This window comes from Pyxicephalus adspersus, chromosome 9 (assembly GCF_032062135.1).
Source record: "Pyxicephalus adspersus chromosome 9, UCB_Pads_2.0, whole genome shotgun sequence".
In the NCBI taxonomy this organism is placed as follows: Eukaryota; Metazoa; Chordata; class Amphibia; order Anura; family Pyxicephalidae; genus Pyxicephalus; species Pyxicephalus adspersus.
The window spans coordinates 39,795,079-39,812,780 of NC_092866.1; the positions used below are offsets into that span (position 1 = coordinate 39,795,079).

Genomic DNA, 17,702 nt, shown 5'->3' on the forward strand with positions numbered 1-17,702 from the left:
CTTTTAGACATATAAAACCGGAAAGAAATGAACCGCTAAGGGAGGTTAAATAACCCCTAGTGCCCCGGGGATCGCACACTCTTCTCAATGAATGCAGCCACAGCTGCAATCATTGGGAAGATGCCCGGCAAAGGAGAATACAAATGCATCATTTGTAAGAGATACTTATATTACAATGTCAGGAGGTTCTCCTGTACTCCACAAAATAATTCCCAGCCAGTTGAATGGAAGTGTGGTTGAACACGCAGTAGAATGATGAGGTCAATTGCAACTTTAAAATGGCCCTTAGGGTGATTATATATACATGTATTTCTGCATTGTTAAAGCACAAATTCAGTTTAGGGGCGTGTATAGTATTTTTTAGCATTGTAGTTTATTCCTGCTTGTCTGCATTTCTTAGGCAGACATTATAATCTCTCATTTTTTAATGCCTTCTGAGCCCAGGTTGTTTTGGATCTGTTCCAGCTTAAGACTGGACAGTGAAAAAGTAGCAGGACAGTGATAAACTCATATATTAGTTTCCCTGCTTTCTGTCCTTAACGCCCAGCTTCTCATAGCACATTGGCGCTGTGTGTCGAACCTTTGCCTCAAACTCTTAACTCTGCTGTAAAAGGACTGCAAAGGGTGCATACCAGTTCAGATTTTGGTCCTTTTACTGTTTCATTTCAAAAATACATGGAATTATGCATTAATAATTACAGCTGCGTTAGCATGTGTTTTATATCTCCCTACCATTCAACCAACAAAAAAACTGTCAGATGAATACTTTCTGAAAATTTTACCCACATATTTCTAAAAAAAAAAAGGTGCTGGTCATTCTTCTGTTGAAATACAGAAGTTAAAATGAATGTTTCAATGTATTAATATTATGTATATATGTCCCGATATATTAATGTTAACATACATATAATATATTTATACACTCCCCAGTCACTGTATTAGGTACACCTGTGCAACTGCTTGTTACAAAAAAAATATAAAAATAATTACCCAATCACACGGCAACAATCTAATGCATGTAGAAATTGTAATCAGAATTGGGAAGAGAAGCAGAACTATTATTAAAATATTAAGCAATAATAATTTTTTTGCAGAAAGGACATTGCACAAAAAATATAAACTTACCTGCTTATTCACATTTTTCTTTAAAATGTACTTCAAGCTGCCTATGGGAAAGAATGTATGCAAACAATGGATAATACACACAAACATGTGGAGACTATACACTCTCAATTAAAATATATCTAACAGTACATATTAAGTTACCACACTTGCATTGCTAAACAGAGAGGTAATTATTGTAGGCTTGTACTATCCCTAAGTTATACCTAAAGCAGTCCTAAACTCTGAATTCTAAAATTTGGCTTAGAATGTAGATATATATGTATATGTAGATGTATATATTCATCTGCTTGCTCTGGAATTTCAACTCCGTCAGTGATGTTTTCTGTGGCAGCATGAATTCACGAAAACTAAAATGGCCATTATATGCGTAAAAGCATTATAGAACCACTCCCTAAGGCGGTAGGGCACTAATGCCCACAGATACGTGTATTAGTGTTTTCAAATGTGGTTCACCCACCTTAAATTGTACTTAAATTGATGTGCGAGTACAAATTTATGAGTGCTGATTGCTAAATGTGCATGTGCACACAAACATTTCTCAAACACATTTCTTTGTGCAGAGGCTGAATTTAAAATGAGGAGGGTTATTTGGGACTCTGCTGTTCTGACAGTAACTTCTGAACTTTTAACATGTTTTCCCACCATTCTGCCCAGTATTCATTTTGCATGGCTTCCTGGACTTTCTAGACCTCAGTTTGTTGTTGATTCCTCATCCTGTCTGTTGCCCACCCTGACCTTGGCCTGTCCACTACTATGATTTCTGCCTGCCATAACCTTACTCTGTCTCATATATGCCCTGTCACCTGTTCCTGCATCAAAGCCATCCTATCCTTGCTTGCCTCTAGTTAGGAGAGCCTGAGGGCTGTGACCCAGTGACATCTTAGTCCGGCCACCGCATAGTAGTCCAGTGACCACTAGGCTTGCCAGCCCGTCACCCCATGTAGGGTAGTTAGATGAAGACCAGGTGTCATTTCGACTACAGGCCTCGGGTAATCCTGCATTACTTGTCATGGAGCAAATTCTTAGCATATGTATCCCATGAACACTGGTGGCCACCTTGGTAATAAATCACCTAGGGGATCATGTTGCTGGATGATGTTTTTAACCATTTATGGAAAAAAGCACTTTCATAATTAAAAACTCTGGCAAGTTATTACATGTAAGGGTTATGATACACCTCAAAAGTTACTTACAAGAGTTTAGGTCCACTTTTCCCAAATGTAAAATACCTGGGTTGAAATGGTTTAGTTAAAGATGGCCTGGGTAAAAACCCTGGCAAGTTATTAGAGGTAAGGGTTATGATACACCTCAAAAGTTACTTACAAGAGTTTAGGTCCACTTTTCCCAAATGTAAAATACCTGGGTTGAAATGGTTTAGTTAAAGATGGCCTGGGTAAAAATAGTTTAGGCAAGGTAGACCTATTTAAAAATCTATAACAAATGAATCTTCATTGTGGATGTAGAAATGCTACTGTCTGCAGTCTACCTTGTCTGGTAGATTTACACTGAGATAAAGGAAGCGGAAATAATCAGAGTTTAGCTATTTAATAAGTAATGATGTAGAAATGTATAAGAATCCTGAATATTGTCTTGTGTGGTAAAAATTTAATCCAATTATTGACTGCATATACTGTACATTCAAAATTTTACAGCAAAGGGAATGTACTAGATTCTTTACCTTTGTAGAAAATAATTTTTTTATTTTTACCATATGTGCAAATAAGCTGATTCATTTTGACACACCCCTTTTAAATACCAACTATACCTACTTATGTAACCCTGTTGGCATCAAGAAGACTTATTAGATTTTTACAGACGATCCATCTCTTCTCCAAAACAAGTGTGCTGTGTACAAGAAAACTTTTTTATGCTCATTCCACAAAACAATAATCAGCTTTTATGTGTCAAATTAACCTTCTGTTTAATATTTCTCTTCAGGAATAAAAGACCTGAGGGAAACAAGACACTAACCAACACTCCTACTTAAACCATGTTTAAAATTCCTCAGCTGTAAAGGAACGTTTCTCAATTTACAAATATTAGTGGATATAAATAATAGAAGGGTCTTTAGTGGAGTAGGACACAGTGATGACACTATTTGGAATAGTTGGGGCATACAGAAAGAATTTGCATTGCACCCTCTATACTAGAGGACAATCAAACTCTTTTAGATCCTTGTTTGAAATTATCAAGGCATGTTGTACTTTGCAGTACTTGAAAGGGGGTTTCTGTTTCTTTTATTCCACTTCACCTGATTGGTGTTCTGTAATACCAGCACTGGGGTTGTAATGATTTTGTGTGAAAAACATCTGGTGGACAGTATAGCAAGTATTCATGTTCCATAGGTTTTTGTTGGATTAACTGTTTAGGTAAACGTGAAATATTTTTAGGTAATTTGGGTGCAGGTACTGTGTGGTCTTTGCAAATAATTTTATGATTACTTCTAAACAATGTCTGTGGGGCCTCTTGAATCCTAGGCTGAGAATGTACATGGAATCTTGAATGCTGCCCAGTATAGCCCATATTCCAAGTTTTTTTAAAGATAAACTAAACTCAAAAGTCCCCTCCCAAAATAAATACATTTACCATCAATCCCGCAGGGCAGTCCGATCCATCCGGACGTCTCTTCCATCGCACGACGTCCCGTCATCCGCCTTCGTGCCGGCACTCCGGGAGCCGCCATCTTCTCCTCTTCTTCCTACGTCACCCGACCCAGGAGCAAGATCTGGTGACAAAGATAGGAAAAAACTTGCTGATCTCACTGCGCATGTGTGGGATTGCCAATTTTTTCCCCTTTAAAAAAAAGGGTGTTCCATTAAAAAACAAAACAAAAAAAAACTGAATTTTAACTTTACTAAAAAGGGTTGTCTACCCTTTTATGTAAAGTGCAACTTTTGAGTTTAGGTACACTTTAGGTAAATGGCTACAATTAACTTCACCAGGCCTAAAATGTTTTCAATGTAATAAGTACTAAAGTGCAAGAACCATGTGGTGCCTGCACCTGCAGGTGTGTTACTTTTTAACAGGTAAAACTAAAGAAAAAAAGCTTGAAAAAAGAAAATCAATAAAGCTACCACATCTAGGGGGTAGTAAGCTGCAATATATTTTTTGTTCTTGAGATAGACTGTACAGGTAAAATATTAATGTTTAAAGTTTTTTTTGTAGTGTTTCAAGTTACGTGGAGTGAATAAAAGAATAAATTAGAGATAGGTAAATTTTAAGTGGAAAATTCAGTAAACTTTATGGTCAGTAAGAAGGTTCATTTTTTAGGAAAGGTTCAGGGTGTAATAAAGTTAAGCATTGAGGTCAGAATCGGTTAAAGGGTAGGGTTATGGCTTCAAACATTTATATTCATAATTGTTTTGAATACATTAACTTCAATATAGTAGTAATTTTTTATACAGCCATATCATTAACATTTTGCAAAAACATCTCACTTGTAGGTGTAAACCGAGCATGGACCCAGAAAAAACATCAAAACAAGAAAATATTTGTCTTCAAATGGAATGGATGAAACTTCTGGTATTTAAAATAAGCATATTATTTTTCTTAAATGTTGGTTACGTAATAGAAATAATAAATGGATATACGTACTAGGTTGCATGGTATAAAGCAAAAACTCCTATCCAAGTTTATTTTTAACAGAAGAAGTCATGCTCATCAGATTAATTGAATAGCAATAAGAAAAAAGCAACAATGTAAAGTTATGTAGAGAAATTGGTCTTTAGCAGATTAGAATTGGCTGAATAATATAAACTGAAATGTTAATTTAAGTTGTAGCCACATTCAGATTGCTATTTTGAAGCCTAGGGACAGGAGGGGACCCTGTACCTTTCATGCCTGAAAAGGGTTTGCAAAAAAGTTAAATTATTTTCACTGTGTTTTTTTCTTTGAGAAAGAATGCTGTGACTGTTTGCAGGTTTTGAATTTTGCTGACTACTTTCCTCACAATGATTTGCCTGTAGGAGTCAACTTGGTTTTGGCTAATCATGAAAGAAAAATTTGTCCTTTAAAATACTGCAGACTCAGTACACAAATGGCTCATGAGGAGCAAACAAAGTTTCTGAGTAGTCCTGTTAGCACGAGTGTGGAGTTCTCTGTTCACTATCCTTGTATATTGTTCTATTGCAATAGTCACCAATGTTATAAGACTGTCTATATTATCTTTATATCTTCCTTTTTTTCATCCCCAACCTTCAGCAGCTGGTGATAAGGTCTAGTAAAAACAAGAGAATTATACCACCTACCACACCACATTCACATAAAAATGTTGTTTTTTGTTTATTTGATTTTTTTTTGTTACAATCCAATAAATAATTTTGTTTGAGTCTGCTACTTTTAGGTTAACAACATTTTAGCACTAAAACTTATTAATATAACACGGATCTTTGTAATTTGCAGAACTGATTATCCAGCCAGCAAAAATGCTCCAGTGACAGCTTTGGATTAAATTCGTCCCTACCAACAGTGTAAGTGTTCTTGTTCGTGTACTAGATTATTTCAATATAAAAACTCAAGGCAGTTAAAAAAGACACATATTGGAGCATCTCTGTATTTAAAAAATGTACCCTTACATATATAGTTGTTTCATGCAAACACTGTAACTACCTGGATTTGACATGGTAGCGGCCTCTTGCAGTCCTTGTACAGCAGAGGCCAGACTTGAAGAGGAAAATGTGGCACAAGGAGCCGGTGTGTTGTGCTTTAATGAAAAAAGCAGAATGACAGAGAGAAGAATTCATCAATATGCTGCTTCTACTTTCACTGTCTAGTCTTAAACCTCATACAGATTTCCGATGACATCAGATGATTGTTGCTGGAAACAATCTTTGTAATAGTTTCCAGTGACAGATAAATGAATGAACATTCTACATACAACACAATTCTGTTCAATGAAGTGGAGGGGGGAGATCAAGTAAGCATCATCCCACTGTGCTCTCCTCCACTGTTGTGAGTGCACAGCGGTTGTTTCCAATCAGTTGGATTAATGAACAATGCTGGGGGACTGCTGTACCCGTGTTAGATCTGAGATTAGCAGGACTGGTCATCCCAGGTGACTATTATCTGATATGTGTATATAGCAGCTGTGAAAAATCAGATTTTCTGCCCTTGTTAAGCAGTGCTTTTTATTTTATTTGTAACAATAAATGTTTAATTTATTCTTTCTCTGTATTATAGGGACCATGAGCTCCCAATTATCTTCCTTTCAAATGTTTTTACCAATTTCTGATACTTTAAAATACTGCCTGCTGGCTCTTGCCATAGCATTGTTCCTGACTGCACTGATCATTTTAGCGTGCAAGATGCACCAGTATTACAAGTATAAATCATCTATTCTGAAAGGTAAGAAAGACACAACTGCATATTGATCACTCCTATTACCTCTGTGTACACATCAACCAGCACAATTAAATACCACTCTGCTCCCACCAGTTTATTATAAATCAGAAGGGTGTGATTATAAAAGCCTGCAGCAAATAGGAGTGCTCTATGCTGTTTACAATAACCGCAAACAATATGAGTAGAACTGTTCTTATTGTAAATGTTTGGAGCACTCCAATTGGTTTCCCAGTTGTTGGGGAGCGCTCCCTGCTAATTTACTTTAGAATGTCTTTACTGCTTTACATAGCCTGTCAGACCATGGGTAAGGGACATTGGAGTAGAGTTGCACTTAACTGAACAAAGAACAAGCATGCACAATCAGCGTTTCATTGATATATCGATCAAATGTTGTTTGGAAATGCTCTGGTTTTCAAAGTGTTTTTTTTATGGAATTAATGTGGTTCTCAAATCTAACCTCTAATCTATTGAAAATATCATATGGAACATGGCAGTCTTTAAGCTTTGTTATTATTATTTTTTTTTTACCCTAAATGATTGTTTGTGACTGTTTGGGATAGCTGTTTAATTACAATTTCTGTATACATCGGCTGTCTGGCTCCCTGCTAAGTAACATGTCCTGTTCTATAATGAATGAAGTAGGTGCCAGAGGTGCTATGTTGTGAAGACAACAATAGAATTTACAGAGGTATCCGTCAAACACGCTTGACCACCATGATGTTTAGAGATTTTTGCCTAAGATGATCACAAACGATTGTTTTGGGCAACAAAAATCTAGTGTGAGTTCAGACTTTACGCTTACTTACTAAGGAAAACACTTATAATGATGTTCTTAGCTTACTATCAGATAGAAATGATTTACACATCATACCAGACTGATTGGTCTTCATTATTCTCAGTGATGTAAACATTGGCATTCTAGCTAGAAGAAAAGGATTAAGTTGATAATGGATCATTCTTCGAAGAAGATTTAGAAACACAGGGGTCAAACATTTACACTTTCATTATTATTCAACTAAAAAAATATAGGCTTTAAAAACATGGAAGCAAATGCTAACCAACAATTGGGTATTAATAAAAAGAAATAATGTTACATTTATAAATCCATTTTTTTTACAGATGCAAAGTTCATGAAGGCCACAAGTGTTGCAAAGAAGACTGAAGGAAATGTTTTAGTAAAAAGTTTAAGTCCAGGCTTCTTAGAGACAGCAAGAAAAGAGCAAGATTCAAAGGCAAGTTATTTATTTTGTAATAAATTCTAAACATAACTGTTTAATAAGATGCAATACTTTATATTCTACCTGGCTGCATTGCATGCATTACTTTATGATTTATTACTGCATATGCAGCCTGGCAGCATTACTGGAATACATTGTGAGGAGTCGGCTGAGCTTTACTATAATTGTAATGCTCCCATCTTAACTTTCAACCTGGGAAAAAATTATTTATTCTGCTATTATTTAAAGTGTACTATCAAAAAAATGTGGAAACCTTTCCACAAATGCGTAAGTCTCATTATAAGCTTTGTTTTTCTGATCTTAGATCCAACTCATGCAAAAGGAAATGGAAAAGCTGGAAGTTCATTTAACCCCGTCCCCTCCAAGTACAGAAAGTTTGGATGATATGACAAGTGAATCTGATCATACACGGGAATTCAGAGGGAAGCTTAAGTTTTCTCTAAATTTTAGTAAGAAGACTATGACTTTGCTTCTCACTGTTATAGAAGCCACAGACTTACCAGACTACAGCAGGGACCCCTTTGTCAGGATAAGAGTCTTTTCCAAAGTAGATGAACCACAGTCTGATGTTCAGTCTGTTCTTCATGAATGTGAAACAAAGGTGGTCAAAAACAGTAGGAACCCAGTATTTGATGAGGACTTCTGCTTATCACTAAAGAATTACCAGCTTTCAAACACCTGTCTTAAATTAGAGGTATGGATTTTGTTAATTGCTTCAACAATGTGTGTTCTAATTTGCATGTAAAGACAAATAATTTAGGTAAGTTTTGGATTTTTTTTTTAAAATACTAGAAGCTTTTGTCAGGTTTTCTTTGCTGTCTGGAGCCATCAACCTTCTTGTTATGTCCTAGGGTATATTGCTGTAGGTAAAGAAGGTGATAGAAAATAAACTTTTTTTTTTTAATAAAGGAGCCAGAAGTTGAAGGAATATCTTCCAAATATATCTTCTGGTGGCAACTATTTGAAAAAAGAGATCCCCTAAATTCTAAATGCACATCAAGCTCTAACTTTTGAGCTCTGGGTTTTTGAGGGTTCTTTTGTTGTTTTTTTGTCTCTCACAGCTACAATAAATCTACCATTACAATTATAGACTGGTCATTTCTTTGTCAGAGGTCAAAAGTACAAAATCAGCAGGGCATCAAATACTTATTTCTCTCGCTGTAGATGCTGTAGTAGCTTTCAATCTTTTCTATTGACTTTAGTGCAGGACTCCAAGCTCGACGATTTATATTAAAAGTTAAAGATCCACTCACAAAATTGCTACTTGATAAATCTTAACACAGATTATCACTAAACAGGTTGAAAGAGTATTGCCACTTCCACCTTGAACACTGCTAAAGTCAGTGCTGCTCATAGTATGTAAGCACTGATGTCAAGGTGGGGCCCCAATGTATTTTATGCACATGATATCAGTGTTTCGGGTAAATGATGGCTGGAAGGATCTTTATGAAAGACTGAGGTGGCTTTACCCGATAATAGGCCTTATAATAAATCTAATATGTGTGTAGTATACCTGCAAGTTTTTTGGTGATTACCAATTTGTGAGTTATTTACTGAATAAGGAAATTTATTGATTTGTCAATATGTGTATGTAAATACCTAGACAAACATTGTTTATCAAAACTGCTGTCAAAAAGCAATTGTACAGATATTCCAGAAGTGATAGACGTTTGGCAATTTAACAACTAGACGTCTAATAGTCCTAAAGTTCTATTCTGTAACAATTTCTAATATAAGCCAAACAAAGATTTTGTAATAACACACATTGCCATCACTACTTGTTTTTTACAAGGTTTGTCCCAGTAAAGAAAATAGTATAATAGAAACATTTGCATTAAAATAGTTAAATGGGGCCCGATATGGGATCCACTTTGCTGCTTTTTGAGATATTAGGGTTAATTATTGAATAGGATGAAAATCTCCTGACAAATCATGTTTTCTTTTTTAGTTTTCCTTGTGCATGATTTGGTATGCTTTGCATAGTAAGCTTTCATTACAAGCATTAAGGAAAGTGAATTATTTCTTGGAAAGCTTAGGAAACCGCTTAAAGTGGAACTTTCACAAAAAAAAAAACAAAAAAAACATCATATTCCTTTACTGGTGAAAATCCCTCTATCCATCCACAAACCAAGCCCCCCAGGTTCTGTGCTGTATCAGTTTCTCTCTTCTTTCTGGCACTGAACAGAATGGTGGTATGGGGATCTTGTTTCTTTTTTCTTGTGGGTAGTTCTTCACATCACACAAACTTGCTCTGCGCAGGTGTAAGATCGGATGTAGTGTCTTCCTGCAAATGTAAGAAAACAAACAATCTCACTGTTCATCTTCCTTTTTTTTTTTTACATTCTAGGAAAGTCCCTGATGATGCATGCCCGATCTTGGACATGTGCAGAGAAAGCAGCCCGCAACCTCCTGGATGTGGTGCAAGTATCCCAGGAGGCTGCAGGTTTCGCTTTCCAGTCTTTACCGTCATGGCGGTAAAAACAGAAAGGGAAGAAATCTCTCCATAAATATTCTAAAATGTGTTATAATTTTCTTTTTCTATTATATAAAAGGGATAACTACCCTTTTAAATGATTTATTTTTTGCTAAAATTGTCATGATAGGTCCACTTTGAGCACCTTTAGTACAAATTTATGGAGGGGAGTCACTTCTATATAGAGATTGTAAACCCTTTCAGCCTCTTTGACTCATAAATACACGAGTGTTTATAAGAAGAATGATAATTTTATTAATAATTTTGCTTTCTAAGAGATCTCATCTTGATATAAATATTTTATGAACTTGTTTTCCAGGAATAACAGCCAACAAGCAATTTTACCTATTGCATTTTGTTAACTAGGTCAAAGATTTTGACAAGTATTCCAGACACACTCTTATTGGAGAAACAAGGGTGGCACTAAGAGATCTGAAAGTATCCGAAACCTTGGAATTTTGTGAAGAGTTACAAGAGAAAACAAAGGTACTTATCTACATGCCATTGATATCTACCTGTAAATAATATTTGTCTGTTGTTAGTAATATCTGCTGTTGTTGGTGATATATACAAGTAATTGATAACTGTATGTTGTTGGTAATATTAGTAAATTGCTTGTCGTTGATAATAACCATGTCATAGAATTTTGCCTGCCATTGTCAATGATAAATGCCTGTCAGTGGTATGAGGCACGAGCAACATATCTGCAACATGCACTTGTGGCCTTCAATCTTGGACACGGCACAGACTTTACCAATAATTTGTCAGCAGTCTGTAGTGTGTTCTCCTAATCTCTGTTAGGAGTGTAGTTCCAGACATTGTTAGTGGCAGGAACCTAAAAGTGGGGGACATGTTACAGGAGGTCTACAAATGTTGGTACAAATTTGAAAGGGGTCTATGGCATGTATGCCTGCCCACTTCTGTTCACATAAACAGAAGGACACGGAGCCCAAAGGTGGAGGGGATACATGACAGGGTGACCAGGGCCTTCAGGGGAGGTTAGGGTTAAAGAAGATACTAGAAGTGGGGAGGTAGAAAGAAGTTGATTTTTGGGTATTAGGCGGGAAAAAGTGGGGTGAAGGTACATTTTAAGAATTCCTGGGTTAGGGGGTGAATAATTGGGCTGTTAGGACTGGCAGGGAGAAAGTTTCCTGCCCACCCACCCTAAAACAAGGCTTTTGGTGTTGCTTTGTGCATTGTGGTTGGGTTTCTGGAAGGCGGTGGTTTTAAAGCTAATGGAGAGTGGAAAATTATGGATTAAATTGGTATTTGGCAAAAGGCCAGGGGGTGGAGTCTGTGAATGACTGATTTTGGTGTCTGAGTCAGGGCGGACGGCTAGGTTCCAAAAGTCATCGCAGATAGGTGGTGTCCCATAGGTGGATTAAAGGGGGCCTTCCAGAAGCAGCTGCCAAAAAAGTTTTAAACTGTAACAATGTGGATTAATTAACTGTTGGGGTTAATTATGGTTATTTATTGTTGAAAACATGTTCATTTTGTTTGGATAACATGTTCTATAATAAAAGATTATCGAACATGGTGTTGAGGTTTTTGAGGGTTAGGTGGGAGGGGCTGACCAACAGAGGTGGGGGAGGGGGATTCTCAGATGAAGGTATCAGGGCTACACTAGTCATGTTCCCCATTCCACAAGGGCAACCTGTTTGTCTCTTCCCCTTAAGCCATATGGTCCCTGCCTTCTCCTGGACAGGGTTTACATATTGTATTAGGTTGTTAAAATGGTTGTTGACATTGTAAATATTTAGAAAAGTTGTTTCTGCTGTAGCTCATTGTATAGTCGGATATAAGCCAGGGCTGACGCATAGTCCACAGCACTAAATGTCTGCTACAGCAATAACCTGTTAGTCTACAAAGAAAGAGAGGTAAACATTTCTAGGGAAGTACATTTTCAAGGAAGTGTTGCAATAGGTTTGTACTAAAGCCCTATTGATATAAGGATTATTTTAACTATAGTTATGTTTGATTTCCCTTATTATTCCTCACCTGCATATTGTCAAAATATTACAGAGAATGTTTATCATCAGCAACAGTCCTCGTCAATTGAAAATCTTTTTTTTGTGTTTTTTTATTTAGATTTGTATTGTAGTCAATGTGTACATTGCTTTTTATGGTGGTCTAAAGTGCTGCCATGGGACTCCAAGTCTCATTAACCAAATACTGAGACATGAGTTGACAAAGAAACAACAACAACAAAAAAAAAAGAAAAAACACTGGTATTTAGGGAATGTTGGCTCCCAGTGGTGGCCAGAGAACTACTAGACATTCATTAACTTCTAGAGCAAGCTGTGCTTTGATATGCAAAAAGAAACAACTGCAGAGTTTGGGTCATTAAAAAGTTACAACCAAAAAACTTCTTCTGCAAGTCATGCGAACCTCCCCCCTCCACCCCATCAAGCCTCTGTCCTGGACACCAACTGTTTTTATCTAGAAGTTGTCCGTATGCTGTATGTCCTTAACACGGGGGACTACCTGTATATATAAATATATCAAACTATAAAAATGTTCATGTATTTGTCAGTAAAAAATGGTAATTGTGCTTATGTTCTGATTTTGTTTTTTAAAGGACATCATTGGAGAGGTTTTAATTTCACTGAAATGTTTACCTACTGCACAAAAGATTGAAGTTGGGATATTAAAATTCAAAACAAGCTCATTGAGCATTATTAAGGAAAGAGGTATGTAATTACGCCAACTATCACTTTAGCCCCCTTTTTTGGTTCTCCTTCCCTAAATGGCCCCCATGTACATGTTTTACTAGAAATCTTATTGACGGTTTTAGGGTAATGCACAAGTTAACTAGTTGTCTGATAGATTTTCTAATAATGCACTTTACACTGCATGTGTAGTCTGATCAATCCGCAGGTTTACGTCATAGTTTTCCATTAGGTATAGGAATTTGCATTGTCACACTTACAGCCAATAACCTAAACTAATATAGATCATCTGAGTTTGTCATGTAGCAGTGTCAAATAACAAATGCAGTGTAACTTTGAGCTTTAACGATTGGGAATAGACATCTAGCAGACTGAACATTGACTTTTTCTCTGGTTGACAAATGTATGCAGTAGGACTGATAAGATTAGTTGACATCTAGATACATTATCAGTCAAATAGTCCTATAGGGAGTGCTGTAGTTTCAAGCAGCTTCTGTGACATTTAATGACAGGCTTAAGAAAATAATGTGGCACTACCTATTTCCTTTTAGTATCAACAATAAAATCCTATCCCTCACAATGTCAGGTCACAATATGAAGTATACATGCCTTGGTGGAAATATGTTTAAGTAATTTGATTTTTTTTTTTTGTATACTGTTGTTGTATATTTAGACATTATTGGTTATCTCAAAAAACTTTTTTTGTTCCTTCTCCAGAGAAGAAAAAAAGTAGAAATCCACCTTTAATTGCTGTCTTTGCTTTACTACCCAGGCAGTGTCACACCGCTTGTTTCATGTATGGTTGTCACAATGCCAGGGTGCAAGGGAAAGCTGCAACTTTTTAACATAAACTCTTCTCCATCACCCTATCCATCCCTATAAAACCTATTGGCTGGAACTAGGCTTTTTAAAAAAGAATTACAAAGTCTTCATTCTCTTGTTTGTTGTCTATACACTTTAGTTTTTTTTTACCTATATACATTACAGATGTGTACGCCAGAATAGATGTCTTTAGCAATCAACAAAAACAGAAGCACCAGAAATCCAGTCTTCGGGCAAAGTCAAAGGTGACTGTTTTCAATGAAACCTTTCTCTTCAGCCTTCCTGATCCAGGTAAAACCCACTGCCTGGTTCTCATTTCACTGTATGAAACGGTAGCTAATGGAAGGAAACTCATTGGACAAACTTCACTTGGTAACCAGACCAAATCCGGTCATAATCACTGGGACCAGATGATGCAGACCATTCGCCAACCTGTTGCTGACTGGCATCCACTGTATATTTGAATATAACTATATTTGTATAAAAACATGAACTTTGTAGCTCAAATGTATTGTTTTTGTTGTAATGTATAATAAGCAGAAATGTTTATTTTATCCCTATTATTTGCTATTTGTAGATGTATTTTGTTACCATATTTGGTGATATAGTACAATGATTTTAGTAAACAAATTAGGTGATTACGCAAAGAACAGACAGATCTGCCTTATATCATTACTATGACTATATGGCTTATAGAAATTAGTTGATGGTAAACAAGTACCAAATATGTAACAAGTAACACATATGGTAAAATATAGATAGCAAAAGTTGAGTTTCCAAGACCATAAATGGGATTTGGTAATGGGAAAATTGCTGCTACACCACCTTCTCCTGCATCCTGCTCTCATATACCAATGTCATGATTATTTTAGAAGTCTGCAAACCCAGACTCCTGATGACATTGCAATGGCTTGGATGTAATTGATGAGAGCCTGAGCTTCAACTTCCACAGCTGCCATTAGATAAAATCTAACCTAGTCTGTGTTAAGCTGCGTACACACTTGCAATTTTTGTCGTTGGAAAGGATCTTTCACGATCCTTTCCAACGACAAGGGACTGCACGATGCATGAACGGTGCTGTACATACAGCACCGTTCATGCTCTATGGAGAGGGGAGGGGGGAGAGCGACGGAGCGGCACCCTGCTGCGCGCTCTCCCCTTCCCTTTCATTACGATCGGCTGTCGTCCATCGTCTGTGGATCCGGCAGGTCGGTCGTCCGGACGATGGACGACACCGACTGTACACACGGAAGATTTTCGCCCGATAATTGGCCGATGCCGATTATCGGGAGATAAAAATCTGCCGTGTGTACGTAGCTTTAGTTAGTTAGAAGATTAGAGACAATACCTCTGTTACCCTTTTACAATGGGGGCAGAAGTATCTAATATGCTGCTAAAACTCTTTTGTTCTTGTAAATATCTTTACCTAAAGAACTTTGAGGTCCTATTATAACTGGATAACTTCATCCTAGTTATTTTCCAATTTGGTATGAAATGAGAAAAAGATTATGCTGATATTAAAGAAAACCTATGTAGATGGAGACCTTTGGGGGAGACAAATCCATTGGATGGTGCTAATTGCCGTAATGTAATGTTGATCCTCTGATTTCATACTATTAGTAGGTAGGCAGCGCAGAAGTTTTAATATCACTTACTGCATACCTTTTTAAGTCAGAGACAGTAACGTATTGATGTCAAAGATCCAGACAGAGCTATTTTTTTTCAGAAGGAAGGTGGCAATGAAGTTTGTTTGAAGTTGAGGCATTTCACCTCACACTTATCCTTGCACGATTACCAATCGTATTTTTCTTCTTTTACTTTTTTACTTTTTTAATTTGTATTCTAAATCCAACCTCAACTTTACTTTTCCAACTGCTTGTCTGGCAAGTAAATTAACTGTAGCCATTGTTGACTGTGTACAATAAAAACTGCCTCACTGCTGCTTGTAAATAATGTAAATATTGGCTTGTAAGCCTATTGTCAAGGTATACAATGTTGAGTGTTCCCATTGACTAGAGGTAATCAGAGCCACTTCTCCTTTTATAGCATATGCAAGAGTAACCCCCCAAGGATTTGCCAGATACCCAGAAAACCAAAGGACACAGTGATAATTTGATCACCAGAAGGCTTAGGGAAAAATATAGGTTGAGAACATCAAATCAGAATTGATGTTTATCTTTTCATCTGATAGGCAACAACTGTGATCCTTGTACTTGGCAGACAGCTGCTACACATGATGCACATTAACAGTGGGCTCATGGCTGCTTGTAACCAATGTAAATATCAGATTGTAAGCCCATTTTATACATTGACCAGAATTACCATTGGTTGGTAGTTGGGGGTAGCAAATCTATTGTTGATATACACAGCAGGCAGCCACTTCTTGTTGTGTATTAAATATTTATTTGGTTTTATTGAACCAAACTGAATAGGCATGAATATGAACAGCATAGGCCAAAAGACTAAAAAGGTACCTAAGTCCATGGTCACATGACATGAAGTCCTTCTTCGGGTGATATGGATACTTCCTATTTGTCCATTTTATTGGCTGCTATGTGGGGTTGGGCTTTTGCATTACCTAAATATGGATTTTAGGCTGGATTTACACTGATTCATGTGTGTTGAAGTGAATGGGCCCACAAATTTCCCTTTCACAATGAAATGCAGCCTAAAAATGTTAACTAGGCACATCATGGAATCGTGGGATTTTCTACATAATAAAACATACAAGGTGGAATAGGCCCCCAATGTATATCTAAGGACAAAACATTATTTTAGTTTTAGTGTATTAAAACCCTTGGGTAAATTTGTATTATTGTTTTCATCCCCACTAGACAAATTGCCCCTCTTTACTTGCCTAGGTGATCATTGGTACTGGCACTGAGAGTTTAATTGACGTTACAACAAAATTTGTTTCAGTGTCCGCTATCCAAGTGGGAAAATCAGGTTTTTTTTATCAATCAAATTTTTTTTAATCAAATTAAAAAAAAGTTTTGACTTTAGATATATTTCAATATCCCTCCTTCCCTTTCCTAATTGTTTCCTACTTGTTTTAGTAAGAATATAATATTGATAATATGTATATTACTTTTGTAAAGGGTGCTGTATAGTGCTCACTACTGCAAGTTTGTACTCATACATCATACACAATTTCTCTAATTTTTGCAATTTAGTTTATGTGCTATTGAATTTCTGTCAGTTATATGTACTCTTTTGTGATTTGTTGTATCATGTAACATTTTTTTTTCTGTAAAATCTATGCCTTACTAAACTCTATGCCTCACTAAACTCTGAACAAATAAAGTGTAAACACTATGGATGGTTGTTGTGACTAAAGGTGCTTGGAACAGTAAAAATCCAAGTCTGGGTTGGAATTTTAAGCCGGGAGGGAAAAAAAGATTTAGAATGTTTATTTTGGGTGGAAAATTACTAGCAATGATTACCAATTTTGGTATCCACTTTTATGAATCTGGGGCAGCATATTGCCAGTCTAAATGCTTTTTATTGATCTTTTCTCTTCCCTTGTACCTAGAAAAAAAATTAATTTTTACATCACAATGGGGAAATAATTTTTCTGCGCATTACTGCAACTAAATTATGTGATGTCACTTTGTGACCAGTCAGAATTAGTTTACCTGGTTGTTGCTAAAAACAGTTTCTTCAGCCAATTTTATTAATTTAGTATGGTCCGTATGCATTTTTCTGAAAGGTTCACCACTAATTTGTGCTGTTGGTGGTGGCACTGGGGTGGTTGTTGGTGGTGGTACAATACATTTTTTGGCATCAGGAGCAGATGGCTGAAACAGGTCACCCTAACCCAAGATTAGATTATTTTGTTGAATGTCAATCACTCCATGCTGGTGGCAAACACATGCAAGACAGCACCTGGGATGCATATTCAGACAATTTCAGCCAAACATCCAATTTCTTGTAATTCATCGGGTCAAGAGTGCTACCATTGATAACGCTGTCATTTCATAACAAAAGCGTCAAAGCAAGGACTATGGGTTAGAGGGCCTTCCAGTGGAGACTGCA

General features: G+C 36.6%; 1 protein-coding gene across 1 annotated transcript in view; it reads left to right on the forward strand.

The window, feature by feature from the left end:
- The window catches only part of LOC140337827 (synaptotagmin-6-like), a 27,261-nt gene extending 10,279 nt beyond the window's left edge, over positions 1-16,982 (forward strand). Inside the window, exons 2-9 of the mRNA XM_072421646.1 lie at positions 4,569-4,647; positions 5,527-5,594; positions 6,304-6,468; positions 7,585-7,697; positions 8,008-8,397; positions 10,543-10,662; positions 12,755-12,866; positions 13,833-16,982. Of these exons, the coding sequence (XP_072277747.1) occupies positions 6,309-6,468; positions 7,585-7,697; positions 8,008-8,397; positions 10,543-10,662; positions 12,755-12,866; positions 13,833-14,131 (1,194 nt within the window). The 5' untranslated portion in view covers positions 4,569-4,647; positions 5,527-5,594; positions 6,304-6,308 and the 3' untranslated portion in view covers positions 14,132-16,982. The remainder of the gene's footprint in view (positions 1-4,568; positions 4,648-5,526; positions 5,595-6,303; positions 6,469-7,584; positions 7,698-8,007; positions 8,398-10,542; positions 10,663-12,754; positions 12,867-13,832) is intronic.
- The last annotated feature ends 720 nt before the right edge of the window (positions 16,983-17,702 follow it).